Consider the following 17,436-nt stretch of genomic DNA (forward strand, 5'->3'; position numbering starts at 1 on the left):
CCAAGAGAGAAATATAAAAGAGTTATCAAAAAGTCAATAAATGATGAAATTTTAAAAAGGCTGATGATGGATAGAGATAAAATATCTTGTAATATGGTGACTGTATTAAAAACTAATAGAAAAAAGTAGAAAGTACAAATTGGGAAAATAGTACACATATTGACATATAATAGAATTTATTATGACCATAAGCATATTAAGGTTAGAATCATGACAATGATTATGTATACTTAATTGTATTATTATTATTAACAGTATTGAAATGTATTGAAACTTATAGCTAAGAACTATAAATTCAGGGGGCTTAGAGATATAATCCTGGGACTGATTAAAACATATTAATAATTGTCCTTATTGGTGTTTCTAGAAAATTGAGATATTGAAATGGTGGAATATTGAGTAATTTTAAAAATATTAAAATATTAGTGATTCAGCAGGGGACAACAAACACATTGCATGAAGAAATGTTATTGATGCTTAAATGTAGTTATGGAGAAAGTGATAAAGAATCATAAAGAGAGGAGGGAGCGTCTTGACGTCGCTACGACACGACATGCAATCTTGGGGCTCCAGGATTGCTGTCGATATCTCTGTTGCTGGACAATCCTTTTTGGATCTAAACCGTTCTGAAGAAACTGTGATACTGAAGGGCATGTCCTGCTGATCTCAGGAGCATCTCAAAGCCCGTGATTGATCCAGGAAAAAGCTCTTTTTGCCGGCTACAAGAGAAGCAGCCAATATGGCTGCTGAAGGTTGGGACAAGCCCCTGAAACGGAAGCAGTACAGGAGAGACAGTGTGCCGAAATGGTGAGAAAAATCTTTATTATTAGAGAAGAAAACCCAAAAGACTCAGAGTTAAAATAAAATTGAAGACAGACGGAAATAAGCAGTGAATTTACCCTGGTTTAAAACTATTGTGTTATCTTTTCCACTTTAAATTTGTTTGTTTTCTATGGATGGACTTTTTACAAATGCCTCTTTCTTTTAAACTGGACTGGTCTTTTTTCCCCGCTTCCTCCTCTATACTTTTCTCATTTTTTGTGGTTGTGGATTAAAAGCCTCTTTCCTCGCAAGGCTCAGCCAGATCGTAACACTGCCATCTAGAGGCTTGGCAACATCTGATATTACAAAGCTATCGGCTTTGTTTACTGAAAGGATTAGTGGGAAAAACTTCACTGAATTTGTTTGAAATCTAGCAAAAGCCTTGGATGTCTTAGAGGCAGTGTTTATAACTTGGAAAAATGGCACAATATGAAGAAGAAAAGGAACTAACATTGCAAAAAATTATGTTAGAAATTCAAAAACTCTTAACTACAGAGAGAATTGAAAAGAGTTTTGAATTTATAGATCAAAACACAAAATATCAAAATACAGAAAGTACGGAGGGAAGAGTTGAGAATACTTATAAAACAACGATGAAATTTGAGGAGAGTTCAAAAAATTACAGAGACACATGAAAGTGATAAGAAAATTCTTGAAATTGACAGCAAATCGAGTGCAGAGGGAAATGATAAGTGCAAAATACGGAAAGGAGAGATCGATGAACTGGAACTCTTATCTCAGATGTCAAAACATAGATGAAGAAAGGGGAGAAAATTTGGCAGAAACAATGAGTGTAATTTCGGCAGAAGCACCAGTGATAACAAAAGTCAAGCAGATGAAAGGAACAGATGGAGGGTTTCGAATTCTTATAAGATATCCAATGAACAACAAGTTGTCAAGAGAAGTCCACATAAGACTTATCAAGAAAACACTTAGAATACAGATTCTACAAATGGCAAGAGATATTGGACTGCACTATTTCTGGAAGGATACAGGATGATGAAATGTAATGTCACAATAAAATTTAGTTAAATGTAGTTAAACTTTGAGTACTATGTATAAGACAAAGTAATAATAGCTATAGTCAAATAAATGATTAATAATGATAATAAAGCATTCATATATACTAGATTGATAATATGAAATTCTATATAAACTGTAAGTGAGGACGATGGAGATGATGTTGAAAATCCTTTTTATAAAAGATAAATAATTCTATATAGAATAGAATATAAAGATGTAATATCATTGGATGATTTCAGGATGATGTAATGAAATGCCATAATATAAATTTACCTCAAATTTAATATGCCCCATATAAAAAGGATGTAATAATAGCTATGCTTAATGGATGTTTAACAATTATAATAATTTGTATAAATGTATCTTAGATTGATGATACTAATAATGGAAAAAACATGGAATTGAAAATTATTAGAGAATGTTATTAATGCTAAAATAATAGAATGATTTAGAATAGGATACAAAAAATTCTTTATTATTGGATATATTGAAGATGATATAATGAATCATTATAACACAAATGGATACATATTTAGAATACCTTGTTTAAAATGGTGAAACAATAGTGATAATTAAACAAATGAAGTACAATAATAATGTATACAAAGATATTTGATTGACAATATGTGATTTTTGATAAAGCTCAAGTGATGACTATGGAAAGGACGCAGAAAGATCTTATAACCAATTGACACACTGTATGTAGTTGAAGAGGTTTTTATGTTATATGTTCTGTGTGTTTATGTTTGTTTGAAAATAGAAATTTTATTTTTAAAAAAATCATAAAGAGAGAATAGTATTGTTTAAAAACAAAATGTGAATGTAGAGCCCCCCATCCCCCCAGGAGCACTCTGCAAGCCCCCCCAAGGCTATTCATGCCTTTTATTTGAAAAAGAAAAACGGGGCCGTTTTGGGGAGGTTTGCAGAGTGCAAAAACTTTTTTTTTTCTTTTGGAAAGCTCTTTCATGAAAATTACATTGATCAAGTGCTGTGCCAGCAGAAACAAAATCTTAAGGTTTGTCAGCGATTTCCTTCTCCAGCACATGGATAAATACACCTGGAAACATCTACCTACCTACCTACCCTCTCTCTCCCTACCTACCTACTGTATTTCTCCCTATCTCTCTATCCCTCTTATCTACCTACCTACCTACCTACTCTCTCCCTACCTATTTACTGTATTTCTCTCTCTCTCTACTTCTCTCTCTCTATCCCTCTACCTCCCTCCCTACCTACTTACCTACTCTCTCTCCCTACCTATCTACTGTATTTCTCTCTATATATATATCCCTCTACCTACCTACCTTCTCTCTCTCTCTCTCTCTCCCTACCTATCTACTGTATTTCTCTCTCTCTCTTTCTATTTCTCTCTCTCTATCCCTCTACCTACCTACCTACACACTCTCTCTCTCTCCCTACCTATCTACTGTATTTCTCTCGCTCTATCCCTCTATCTACCTACCTACCTACCTACCTACTCTATCTACCTACCTATCTACTGTATTTCTCTCTCTCTATCGCTCTACCACCCTCCCTCCCTACCTACCTATTTACTCTCTCTCTCTCTCCCTCCCTACCTATCTACTGTATTTCTCTCTCTCTCTATCCCTCTACCTACCTACCTACTCTCTCTCTCCCTACCTATCTACTGTATTTCTCTCTCTCTCTCTATCCCTCTACCTACCTACCTACCTACTCTCTCTCTCCCTACCTATCTACTATATTTCTCTATCTGTATCTCTTTTTATTTCTCTCTCTATCCCTCTACCTACCTACCTACACACTCTCTCTCCCTACCTACCTACTGTATTTCTCTATCTCTCTATCTCTATTTCTCTTTCTCTCTATCCCTTTATCTACCTACCTACCTACTCTCTCTACCTACCTACCTACTGTATTTCTCTTTCTTTCTCTCCCTTTCTATCCACCTACCTACTTTTTTTTAATTTGCCTCTTCAAAACCTAGGTGTGTCTTATACTCCAGTGTATTTTATTTATTTATTTATTTATTTCTTAGTTTTTTAGACCGCCCCTCTCCCAAAAAGGGACTCGGGGCGGTGTACAGTCAATACAAATAAAACCAGTCATAATGATAAAATACATTTAAGATACATTTGGAGGGGGAGATAGGCTGTACTAAGAAATAAATATATTCTAATCCTAAAAACATCACAATTAAAACCCCAAACCCAATTAAAATAAAATAAATCCCCGGGAGGTAAAACTAAGAAAGTGCCAGGCCAGCTGATTGAAATAGGTGAGTCTTTAACTTTTGCCGGAAGGAACGGAGGTCGGTGGTAGTTCGAATGTCCGGGGGGAGGTCATTCCAGAGGGTTGGGCCCATCACAGAGAAGGATCTACTCCTAGGTGTCGCCCGCTGGCATTGCCTAGCAGACGGCACCAGGAGGAGCCCCTCCCTGTGTGAGCGGATAGGTCGCAGGGACGTGTGTGGTAGGATGCGATCCTGCAGATAACTAGGTCCTATGCCATGGAGCGCTTTAAAGATGGTGATCAATACCTTGAAACGTACCCGAAAGGCCACAGGTAGCCAGTGCAGCTCGCGCAGGAGAGGTGTTACGTGGGAGTAACGAGTACTTCCCATAATAACCCGCGCGGCTGCGTTCTGAACTAGCTGCAGTCTCCGGATGCGTCCCAAGGGAAGCCCCATGTAGAGGGCATTGCAGTAGTCCAGGCGAGACGTCACCAGCGCATGAGTGACCGTGCGCAGGGCACTCCGGTCCAGTAGGGGGCGCAATTGGCGCACCAGGCGAACCTGGTGGAACGCCCCCCTTGCCACGGCTGCCACATGGTCCTCCATTGACAGCCGGGCATCGAGGAGGACGCCCAAATTGCGCGCCCGCTCCACGGGGGACAGTTGTTCGCCCCCTATGGCCAGCGATGGGGTCAGCTGGCTGAACCGAGGTGCCGGTACCCACAGCCACTCGGTCTTGGAGGGGTTGAGTTTGAGTCTGTTGTCCCCCATCCAGACCCCGACGGCTTCCAAACACCGGGACATCACTTCGACAGCCTCGTTGGGGTGGTTTGGGGTTGAAATGTAGAGCTGAGTATCATCAGCGTAAAGATGGTATTCAACCCCAAAACCACGGATGATCTCACCCAGCGGCTTCACATATGCGTTGAACAGGAGAGGCGAGAGGACCGACCCCTGTGGCACCCCACAAGTGGGTGGCCTCAGGGACGACCTCTGCCCCCCTGTCAACACACATTGCTTCCGGTCAGAGAGGTAGGAGCCGAACCACCGCAAAACGGTGCCTTTGTGTGTCTTATACTCCGAAAAATACGGTATGTATGGTTGTTAAAGGAAAATTACAAATGATACATATATTTAAAAAAAACAGCTTACCCAGTGCACATTGGTCAATAGCCGATACCAAATACCAGCTTAATTTTGTTTTCTGAATAGAATAGGCCTTATTGCTTCTGAGTGCAAAGCAATTATATTTTTCTCTTTGGTGTTATATTTTAAAACAATTGTCACAGTAAAGCTTGTATATTATTCTTCATAGGCAAAATGTGTCTGGAAGCATCCTCCAGGAGATGAAATCTACCGCAAAGGCCCAATCTCAGTATTTGAAGTAGATGGGAAAAAGAACAAGGTAACTCTATTTATATGGAGTAGTTTTCTGGGAGGAAGAGAGCTTGTGCCTTTTGTGGGCCATTTGTAAGCCATACAGTGGCTTTACTAGAAATTTTTCTTCACTGTTGCTAATTAGCCAGAATCATGTAAGACATTTAAACTGGTTTAGCATCCTAAATGTGTTGTCTTCCCAGTATGTTGGCTGCTAATTCCATCTTTCTTATTTAGCATTGGTTTTGCTGATTGGGTGAAGAAGTCCAAAAAGATTGCAAGTTGTGATGTGGCCCAGGACAGGCTTCTTTGTGCTACTGCTGTCTCAACTCTTTTATAAAGAGTAGATTCATTCCAAAAAGTTTTGTTTTCAGAGTGTGGGTTCAAAGAAGTGTAATTTAGGGAAAGAAGGAAGGAACTCTTTCAAGTTATATGGAGAAGAGGGAGATAAAGAAACATACCACAGTATTTCAATTTTGCCAATGTCCCGGATGTGTGTTTCAGTTTTTTTAGATTCCTGCTCAGACAGCCCTTTTCCCTGACTAGTTTGGAAACACTTCCCTCATAGACAATTTCAGTGGCTTTTTTTGTAGTTGTATGGGCTCCAGGTCATCCCTCCAAACTACAGTCTTCTTATCAAGAAATCTCCCTGTCCTCTGCTGTAAAAACCTTGTGACCGTTCCTTAAAGGTTAGATTTATTGATGGCATAGTATGAGATGGCAGAGCCATGACATGAGAAAATAGGTCCTAACTTTGGACTGTAAGTGAAGGAATTATTCTTTTTGAGTGCTTCCCTACATAAATATTGCAAATGTTGCAATATTGCAAATGCTGCAATATTTGGGGCAAATACTGTATTGAACTGTCTCAGTAGGAAAAGGATTGGTCAAGGATGTGTCCGTCCGATGAACCCTAACTCTTAATTGGGGAAGTAATCAAAAACTCTTTTCCTACCTGGGTGAAATGATAAAATCTATTCACTCATCTTCACAATCTCTCACTCCACTCTGCTGTCCATAAAGGTTTAGAGCAAAATTAAATAGATAAATAAGATGATGACAGTCTTAGATTGTACCAATTTGTTGCAGAATTCATGTCAAGTTCTTGTTTACTGTTTCCAAGCTAAAAAGGTACTTCAGAGCATTTGGGGACACTCACATAACATCTATGCAAATCCTTAAATCACCTACATCTTTTTCCAGGGCCATGCAGCTGCTCTCTGTAGTTACAGGTAGTCCTCAAGATATGACTGGTCACTTAACAGCTGTTCAAAGTTACAACAGACCCGCACCACCACCACCCAAGCAACATGTGACCCTGTTTCCAAGTTACGGTGGTTGCAGAGCCTCCCATGGCCATTCGTCCTTATGACTGACCATGGGGACGCTGCACTGCCCCCCCCTCTTCCCCCCCCCATCTGGCCCCAGCAGGATCCCACAGCACTTGGCCTGCTCCTCATGCCTCCTAGAAGCAGCTACCATTTTCAGTTTCCAACAATTCCTTGCGAAAAATGGTGGTTCCTTTCAGAGCTTTCTGCCCTGATTAGCTGGCCTTCGGGAGACTGCAAACATCTCCTGGCTCTTGCTAGACTTTGGGAAAGCAAACTGCCTGCATGCAAAGTCGACAGCTTCAGGACCAGCTTCCCAAAAGTACCCTTCCAGCTTTTTTTGTTTTCTTTATTGAAGAAATGTGAGTCTAGCAAGAGCTTAGCAAGAGCCAGGAGAGGTTTGCAGTCTCTTGAAGGCCAGCTGATCAGGACAGAGGACCAGCCTCCATGGAGGCTTGTTTGGAAGCCTCTTTGGGATTGGAACGTGGTGCTGGACCCTAATGTAGGTAGGCTCTTCTCCACTGCTGGGCTGTTGCAAAACTTTTTGCTGCTTGTCAGCCTCCTTTATGAACCAAGCTGGGTGTCGGGCCTCCCAGGACCTCCCCCAATCATGACGTACCCCACGCTTGATGAATGACCTGCACATCTGTTTAACAGTAGCATCAGGAAGAGCAGGGGGTGGGGGTCATTAAGTGATGCTGTCTCACTTAATGGTTGTCACCACTTGCAAACATAATGGGCAGGCTCCATTACAGTCGTAGGTCGAGGACTACCTGTACAGCACAATCCTGGGACAATAGACATTTGGAACTGCTACTCACCAACTATTAACAAATGGGGGGAGGAATAGGGATTCTGGCTCGGTATTGCTTTGTCTGGAACAATCTTCATTGGAATACTAAGATAGCTTTACCTATTGGCTATTCATAGATTTTATGGTTCAGTTTGTAGGAACTCTTATCTTGTGTTAAGTACTGGGAGGGTAGATCATCTCCTGGTAAGCATTCTTGTAAGTTATTAATATCTTGATGCTCTTTCTGATTTTTCCAGATATATTGTCAAAACTTGTGCCTTCTGGCAAAGCTCTTCTTGGACCATAAGACTCTGTATTACGATGTTGAACCATTTCTTTTCTACGTCATGACAGAAGCTGATAACACAGGATGCCACCTAATAGGCTATTTTTCCAAGGTTAGTAATAACAACCTGGGATCTGTTCCATCAGCAGGGCTTTGTGCATCAAAACAGTATGATGATGGGTACACTACCCTAGTTTAACATCTGGAAATCAGCTGAGAAGTAGAATACTTGCTAAAAGAAAAAATTGTTCAAGCTAGGATTGAAAATTGCAAAATATTGGCACAATTGGGAGGGAGAGGGGGGGATATATAATTTTTTGCATGTACAGTCACTTTTATTATAACATAAAATTTATTACAGGTAGTCCTTGACTTATGACCACAATTGGGACCGGAATTTGTGTCACTAAGCAATGCAGTCATTAAGCAAGTCATCCAATGACAGGACCCAATTGATGAGCATTTTACCACAGTTAAGTGAATAATGTGGTTAAGTACTGTACTTTTCGGAGTATAAGATGCACTTTTTCCCCCCTTAAAAGAGGGTGGAGAGGTGCATCTTATACACCGAATATGGCCATTTTTGGCCTCCCGAAACCATGCCCCGTGCATCCATTTTCGGCAAAAACAGGGCATGCAGAGGGTTTGGAAGGCCTGCAGAGTGCTCCTGGGGGCTGGGGAGAGCAAAAATGACACGCTTGGGGGGATTGGGGGGCCAAAAACGGGCTAATTTTTCACAAAAAATGGGCCGCACAGAGAGTTTGGGAAGCCTGCAGAGTCTCCTGGGGGCTGCAGAGAGCAAAAACTGGACGTGTGGAGGCCAAAACCTATTTTTTTCCCTTGTTTTTCTCTTCAAAATCTTGGTGCGTCTTATACTCCAGTGTGTCTTATAGTCCGAAAAATACAGTAAATCTGTCATCTGTCACTTAACCTCCAAATAGAAATGATCCTTGACTCCATTTGTTGAGAAAGGTATAGTTTTATTAGAGATCAAGTGGATTGCACTAATGTATAGCCGGAACTGAGATTCGTGCGCCAAAATCCCAAATGTTATACTTTACACTTTCTGACTCCTTGATTGGTTTTCATTTCCCACCCCAAGGTATCCAATTAAAATCTAGAAAGCTGTTTACCTAATGGTCAGTTCAGGCGTACTCTGGTATGCCACCTCCTCCTTCCATTTGGGCGACCTTGAAGCAGTTTCTTGAGAAGGCACATCATGTTTTGGTTTCCCAAGTATTCTCCCTTCTGCCCCCCTCTTCCAAAGTTCATGGCAGACTGTCGCTACATATCAGCGAAGCCCAAGCAAGCATGGGGTGGCAGCTAACAGAATCACATGGTTGTTAAGCAAATCTGACTTCCCCAATTGATTTTGCTTCTCATAAGCCAGCTGGGAAGGTCTCAAATCAAGATCATGTGATCATTGTAAATGTGAGCCAGTTGCCAAGTGCCCAAATTGCTATCATGTGACTGTAAGTTTGGTAAGGCTGTTGTAACTTCAAGGATAGGTCATAAGTCACTTTTTCTGAAGCTGACATAACTCTTGCTAAATCTATGGTCATAAATCAAGGACTACCTGTATGTGTAACAGTGGTGGGTTGCAGGTGATACGCCCCGGTACGGGCGTACCGGTGCCTGCTCGGAGCACCCGGTACTGTTCCAGTACGGTGCTCTGGAGGGCCTGCCCGCCCGCCCGCGCACCTTACCTGTATTTGAGCTCTTCGGTGCTTCTGTGCACACGCACGGAGCGTACGGCGCCTGCGCAACGCTCCGCTGAGTAGCAGAGGTAAGGCCACATGTGTGCGTGTGTGCTGCGTGTATGCATGTGGGGGTCGCCAGGCCCCGTTGCACCTTACCAGTTACCACTATGTGTAACTTCATTTCCTTATGAAAATCTACTTATATAAAATGCAATAGTTTAATTTATTTAGACAATGATAAATATATTGGTTAAGTTTACTTGAAAATGTTGTTAATGTTGTTACAACTGGAGTGAAAAGCTACTGAACTGTAAAGGATGTAGCTTCTCTTTTGTTCCTTGAAATCTAATCAGACAAGCTTATATGCCGTTTTACATGTTTATTTCTTGATTTTTGTTTCTTTCTAAACAGACCAGTTTCTTCTGTATATGAACATTTTAATGTATCTTTGAAAATGTAAAACTCCTGGTAGTCCTCGACTTACACCCACAATAGAGCCCAAAATTTTTGTTGCTAAACAAGACATTTGTTAAGTGAACTTTGCCGCATTTTACGACCTTTCCTGCCACAGCTGTTAAGTGAATCACTGTAGTTGTTAAATTAGTGACACGATTGTTAAGTGAATCTGGCTTCCCTGTTGACTTTGCTTGTCAGAAGGTCGCAAAAGGTGATCACATGACCCCAGGACACTGCAACCATCATAAATATGAGTCAGTTGCCAAGCGTCTGAATTTTGATCACTTAACTATGGGGATTCTGCAACAGTTGTGTGAAAAATGGTTATAATTCACTTTTTTCAGTGCCATTGTAACTTTGAACGGTCACTAAAGGAACTTTTGTAAGTCGAGGATGACCTGTATTAGGAAATTTTTCAGAAATACTAGTTTTGGAAACAAACTGTGGGAAATGAACTAGCAGAGCCTGAGGGTTGAGTGAAAAGCTCTCAGGAGGGGATATTTGAACATTAAAGAGGGCTCAACACCATCTCCATCAATCTATGTTGCCTTGACCCTAACCTACAGGTAGGACGAAAGGTTTGCAGCAGTAGTGGATTCGGGGGCAACAGCCAACTTTATGGACTTCACAACTGTTAAAGCACTATAGATCCCTATAGTCTCACTGAGGACTCCGATGCACTTAGAAACAATAGATGGCCAACCGTTGAAAGCGGGTCTGATTATACACACCATGACCCCGCTACAATGACTGTCATCCAACATACCGAGCTGTTAACCCTGTATGTCATGAGACACCTCCACTTTCCACTTGTATTGGGATCAGAGTGGCTTCATCAACCTGCAATGCATTAGGAAGCAAGAACCGTCCCCTACTGCCTCAGCTTGCCATCATCACCATTTCCAGACAGCAAACCATTTACACCAGCTGGCAGTAAGCCCCAAGGAAGGAAATACCAAGCTACCCAGCAATTATGCAGATTTCACAGATGTATTTGGGGAGGAAGAAGCAGCAGTCCTTCCCCCACATGGTCTGCGACTGTGCTATAGACCTGGTCCTGGGGGCTAAAATACCTGCTAAGAGACAGTATCCTATGTCAGCTAAGGAGCTATCAATTTTGAAGCAGTATCTGGACTCTAACTTGCAGAAAGCCTTTATTAGACCTTCAAAATCACTGGCTTCAGCACCACAAACCCAAACGGTGAAGTTTTCCTGAGGACTGTTCACAGCTACAAGTCCCTTAATGCTGTGATGGTGAGGGACCATGTCAAATTTTTCAACTTTCAATTTCCAGACATTACAGGTGCTAAAAGGTTGTGACATTCCTTGGGGATTGCTATGTTGGTTACTTTAATATAATTTTGATGTGCTTGGTAAGTAACTACATAAATATCATAACTTTTCAGACCAGTAATTCCCCAGCAAACAGTTCAGACCAGCAGTTCCCCAATACCATCAAAGAAGAACATTATTTTGTGTACAGTGAGCTGGGTGGAAGATACCTTTATCATTTCACTCCAGAGAAAGGCTCAAAAACAGGAAAACCTGCTCAAGTGATTGCAGATAATGTGTATTTCATGAAGAAGAAAGGCATTGACAAAGGTTTGAAGGCCATTGGAGGAGATTCTACAAATGTTAATACTGGCTGTGAAGGTGGTGCCATGCACTGGGTAGAAGTCAAGCTTGACCGGATGTTTATCTGGTTGGTGTGTGCACTCCACACAAATGAGTTACCCTTACAACACTTAATCACAAAATTGGATAGGAAGACTTTGTCTAACAACAAATGGGTATGTAAAATTGGCAACATGCTAGACACTGCAACAGAACTTGTCATTGATCCTTCATTCACCAGAGTTTCAATTGGTGAGCCTCTCATTTCACTGAATGACAGTGTTGTAAAGAATCTCTCTACTGATCCAAGCGTATGGATATAGCATCACACAGTCAATAGGACAGGACAACTTCCCTTTCTTCTGGAAATTGGCCCCATAAGCCGGTTGACAACTGCAAATAGGCTTTGTCGAATATGGGTTTCAAAACATGGCTTTAAAGGCAAAACTCTCCAACACTTAAGAATGATAGCGGAATACATAAATGGTGTGTACTACCCTTGCTGGTTCAACATCAAAGTAAAACATTCCTGGATTAAAGGCCCGTGTCATGGGTTGTTCTAGCTGCAGCAAGTCAGACTGCAAAAGAAGGCTGTAGTAGACAATGACGGGCTGGGAGATTTTTCTGTATGTGGAAGAAAAATGCCGTTAATCAACGCATGATCATCCACTCTGCTGGAGCTGATTGACTGGTCTGAAGGTGTATATGAGGCACCTTTGACGTGCAAACTGACTACAGCAGAAATAAAGAAATTCATTAACGAACCAATGGGTTGTTCCATGTCAGGTGGTCTGATTTCAGAAAAGTGCCCTGCTTGACCATCACAGATTTCAATGAAATTTGGTGTGAACATGCACACACATCCCCAATGAACATTGGTAAAGTGTTACATTTGCCGAGGCAATACTTGCGAAGATATAGCCATTTGTTTGACCCCATACCGCAGCCTTCTACAGTATGACTCTGAGGTTTCAGCAACTTTGAGACATAGGGTATCTTCAGCCCACTTTTACAAAAAAAAAGACCTTCTGGAAACTCTGTTAAATCATTTTCATTAGAAACAGCATGTTTCAACCCCCCCCTAAAAAGTAAGGTTGGTGTTTCATCGCTGACGTATAAAGCCCTAAAAATAGGGACAAAATTGAGGAGTGTGCTATGGCAACGTCACATGCATTCCATTATTGTTTCGTCTTTTTGTTTTATATAGACATCATTGCTACTATTATATTGCATTGGTCCATGGTAACATTGTCGCTACCAGTTCAGGCACTTGACCCAGCAACCCAATCACCATAGGGGACACGCACGATACTTGTGCAATACCAGTCACGGGTGTGTTTCTTGGTTCAGGATCCCAAGCCTGTAGTTTGGTTTCTTCCTCAATGTTCCAAAGCCTTGTGTGGGTATCTGTCTGGTTCCCAAGCTGACGATTGGGCAGCTTATCCTAGGTTCCCAAGCCTAAATTAGGTATCTTATATGGTTCCCAAGCCAAAGTCCATACTGTTCATATAAACTGCCAAATTCCAACTTATTAGATAAGATTGCTTATTTATTATTGAATTTACATGCCACGTTCTTTAGTGTCGCTTCTGGGAATTGATACTGTCGACCTGACGATCTAACTGAAGGCACTGGAAGCACGCAAATAAGATGTGGTTCAGGAACCCAACAAACATCTTGTCTTTCAGGCCAATAAAATGAATGAGCAGGGCCTCATGGATGCATAAATGTTACCAATGCATCATTTTGTTCGATCAAAATTTCCATGACGTTGCCTACCCAGCATTTTTTGTCATAAACACAGGCAACATAACAACCGGGAAATATGTCGGCCAATTTTAAATTCGGATCAACGGTATTGGACAGTTTGTCCACAAAGTTAATTGTGTCATTTGAAACTTTGTAACCTAAAGACTGCTTTATACATCAGTGATGAAACACCAACCCTACTTTTTGGGTTTTTTTGAAACATTCTGTTTCTAATGAGAATGATATTATGTCTCAAAGTTGCTGAAACCTTAGAGTCATACTGTAGAAGGCTGCGGCATGGGGTCAAACAAATGGCTATATCTCCACAAGTATTGCATCGGCAAATGTAACACTTTACCAACAAATTTCATCGAAATCCATGATGGTCGAGCAGGAAGCCCCAGACCACTTGACATGGAATGACCCCAATGCAAGTACCACAGTGGCCCTGTCAGGCCCAATCAATAGAGATATGTGTGAAACAGGTCACAGAGGCAGCAAGCAGAGTGTATACACATGAGAAATGTGAGGGTTGTATCAGAGGCCAAGAAGCAAGTCGGCAGCTGATGTCGAAGAACAAATTAAAACAAGACTTGATGAAACTCACTTAAACATTTTTGTAACTCAGATAATAGCCTTCTGATGTTAGTTTATGATTGCATGGATTATTTTTTGCTTAGCTAGATAAGATTCATGCAGAAAAAACCTTTAATTTTGTAGCACAAGGTGTAATTTTTAGAAGATAAAGTTAACAGTATTTGGGTTACAAGAGACTTTCTTGGGGTATATGATCAGACATGGATTTACAATACCAAGCTAAACATTGTGCAATTGCAAAAATAACAACAGATTTGAATTCTTGGTTTAAAAACACATATTATTAGAACCCCTCAGTGAAAAAAATTGCAAAAATTAATTTTCACCCCATTAAATGACATGCCCTAAGTCAATCTCATTAGAGTCAAGGTGTGATGACCCGGGACAAGGCATGAAGGTCACACAGCCAGCTGAGAGTTCAAACTCCCCTTTAATGCTCCAAATTTCCCCCCCAAACGCTCCCATGTTCTTGGGAAGTCCCAGAGCAAAGTGTGCGCACGCACGCGCGCACACACATACACAGCAGCCTCTGGCTGTGCCCAGTCCATCAAAGCAAAGGAACAAGGAAATGAGTCCACAAACCAAGGAACAAACAATGAGTCCACAAAGTAAGGAAGAAGCAAACAGTCCTGCAAATTTCAGATGTCTGTACCGGCATACCAAACTCTACTAATTCAGCGTTTGTTCCCGACAAACGCCCCTCCCCACAGCGTCTCCTTAAATCTCAGTCCCCATGTGTGCCTTGTGAAGAGGAGCGGGGCGCTCTCCTCCCGAGTTGTCAGGTCGGCCTGCGCTGTTCCCACCTTCTCTCCACTCTCCGTGCTTGGGGATCAGGAGGGATCCTTGCTCATCACCTGAGCTCCATCGCTCCTCATATCCTCTGCTTGCCCTCTCTTGGCCATCCTGCCCCCGTTCCTCCCTGCTAACAAGCCGTCGCAATCCTGAGGGGCCCTGGGCTGCTTCAGCCTGCTCCTCCCCACATTCCTCTGAAGCCAATGAAGCTGCCCCCTCAATCTCTGTTGGCTCCAGCTCCAACTCATCCTCCTCTGCAGATTCAGGCTCCGATGGGGGCATGACACAAGGAAGGCCATGAATGTTTAACTGCATTCAATACCAGGTATGGCAAGGTTGAACACACCATCATGCCATTCTAACTCTTTAACTGAGGGACAATGTTTTCAACGTTTATGAACCAGTTTTTTTCTGATATGATTGACAAATGTGTGGTATTTTATCTGAATGACATCCTAATCTACTCTGAAGATGAATCTCAGCACAACCACCAGTTGTGGAAGGTCTTGAGTAAACTGAGGGAAAATCACCCTTCGGCTAAATTACAAAAATGTTATTTTGACTTGAAACAGCTAGATTTCTTAGGTTACTACATTTCCACAGATGGAGTTCAAATGTACCTTCAGAAAGTCCAAGCAGGACTTGACTGGCAAAATCCCGGCACAGCAAAGAGTTTATTAGGCTTTGCAAACTTTTATAGAAAGTGTATCCCATGCTTTGCGCGTAATCTTAAACCACTAACAGCAAACAAAGAAAACTTTGATTTGTCTCACTGTGAGCTGAGGTTCAGAAAACATTAATTGGCATACCAAGACATAATGGAGGTGAATATCTCATAATCATAGGCCTAATGGCTTTTGAGTAGACAGACCAAATTTGCTTCAATGGGAATATCTTGGTTTTGTTCAGCCACCTTGTTTTGCTCAGATTTGAGCCAGTATGTTATTAACTTTATTTTAACATTATTCTTATGAAACATGAGCCTGAAGTGCTATCTTATTCAATTTCAGGAGAAGAACTCATTTCTCAACTATAATGTTTCTTGCATACTGACAATGCCTCAGTACATGAGGCAGGGTTATGGTAAAATGCTTATCGATTTCAGTAAGTATATATATTTATATGTGTGTTGACAGTAGATAATAATTGTAGCCAATGACAAATAATAAACTTACAGGTAGTCCTCAACCTAGAACCATTCGTCCAGTGAGTAGAGTCCTTGTGATTGCGATCTGGGGATTTTGCAGCCCTTTCGCACTTACATTTGCAACCTTCCCTGCTGGCTTCTCAGAAAGTCAATGGGGAAGCTAACAGGGAAGGTTGCAAGTTGCTGAGGTAAGTCTTCCCTGCCAGCACACCCTTTCTTAGTCTCTCTGTGCTTGCTTAGGCCACTTATGCGCCCTCCCCAAACAGCATGGTGCCTCTTGTGCCCCATGCTCTCACTGACCCACATGGTTCCTCTTGCACACCCTTGTGCGCCCTCCCTGATTTGTTTCAAGCTCAGATCAAATACTGATATTGTAGTACAGCTCCCATCCTGATAAATTGGATAGCAATATCTGTACTGTCTGGGGTAGTGGGAGGGGGGGGGTGGCCTATGTATCTGGGGGACCTTGAGATACAAAGGTTTCTAACTTTTCCCAGGCAATGTTATCTTTTGAACCAACTTAAAATTTGCCCTGCACGGCTGCATTTTAGCTGCATTTATTTCATATGTGCACTAAATCCAAGAAGTGAATGCACTTTGGAGACGTTTGCCCACCACAAAGTATTTGAGCTCTCAGATGATGGTGGGCTTATGGAGCCATGTATGGAACTGTGGTGGAAATATTCTAAAAATATATTGAAGACCAAATTGCAAGAGTATGTGTGCTCCCTAAACAGGCTATTTACTCTCCAAAGTGGAAGAGAAAGTTGGATCTCCAGAAAGGCCCCTCTCAGACTTGGGACTTATTAGCTACCGTAGTTACTGGAAGGAGGTTCTTCTCCGTTATCTGCATAATTTCCAAGGCAAAGAAATCTCCATCAAAGGTGGGTTCTACTTCTCTCCATCACTCCATCTTTCTGTTCTCCATCTCTCTCTCTCTTTAAATTCTACCCTCACTTCACTGTGGATATTTGGAGCAGCTTTTCTCAATTTGATAGAAAATGGGGACATTTAAAAATTCCCCCATAGTCTAAATCTAATATGGGCATCTCATTTTTCTTACCCTTGTACTACCTATACCCGTGATGGTGAACCTATGGCACGCGTGCCACAGGTGGCACACGGACCCATATCGGTGGGCATGCGAGCTCAGCTCCAGCGCCCATGTGCGCACTGGCCAGCTGATTTTTGGGCCTTCTTGGCCCACCAGAAGTTGGGAAACAAGCAAAAACAGGCCTTCCAGGCCGACTGGGAGTCAGCAAACAGGCTGTTTTCACCCTCCCCAGGCTCCTAGAAAGGGTCTGGGGAGGATGAAAAACTGGTCCACTGTGCCATCGCATGCCAAAAGCGAGGGGAGCATGGCAAGGGGGGGGCGCATGTATGCATGGGGGAGGGCGCATAGAATTATGGGTGTGGGCACACTCACACACAACCCCACATGCTCCCCCCGCTTTTGGCACGCGATAGGAAAAAGGTTAGCCATCACTGCCAGATAGCATACTCTTCTTACCATGTTGCAAGAAATGCGGTATTTTAAAAT

The 17,436-nt window shown here is 41.9% G+C and overlaps 1 protein-coding gene across 3 annotated transcripts in view; it reads left to right on the forward strand.

The window, feature by feature from the left end:
- LOC309400475 (histone acetyltransferase KAT7-like) overlaps positions 1 to 17,436 on the forward strand; it is an 89,337-nt gene that overhangs the window by 56,394 nt on the left and 15,507 nt on the right. For all 3 annotated transcript variants that reach the window (XM_081968995.1, XM_081968993.1, XM_081968994.1), the window contains 4 exons: positions 5,373 to 5,462; positions 7,813 to 7,953; positions 15,760 to 15,853; positions 16,634 to 16,780. In XM_081968995.1, coding sequence (XP_081825121.1) covers positions 5,373 to 5,462; positions 7,813 to 7,953; positions 15,760 to 15,853; positions 16,634 to 16,780 — 472 coding nt within the window. The remainder of the gene's footprint in view (positions 1 to 5,372; positions 5,463 to 7,812; positions 7,954 to 15,759; positions 15,854 to 16,633; positions 16,781 to 17,436) is intronic.

This window comes from Natrix helvetica (genome assembly GCF_964273705.1).
Source record: "Natrix helvetica genome assembly, chromosome: W".
In the NCBI taxonomy this organism is placed as follows: domain Eukaryota; kingdom Metazoa; phylum Chordata; class Lepidosauria; order Squamata; family Natricidae; genus Natrix; species Natrix helvetica.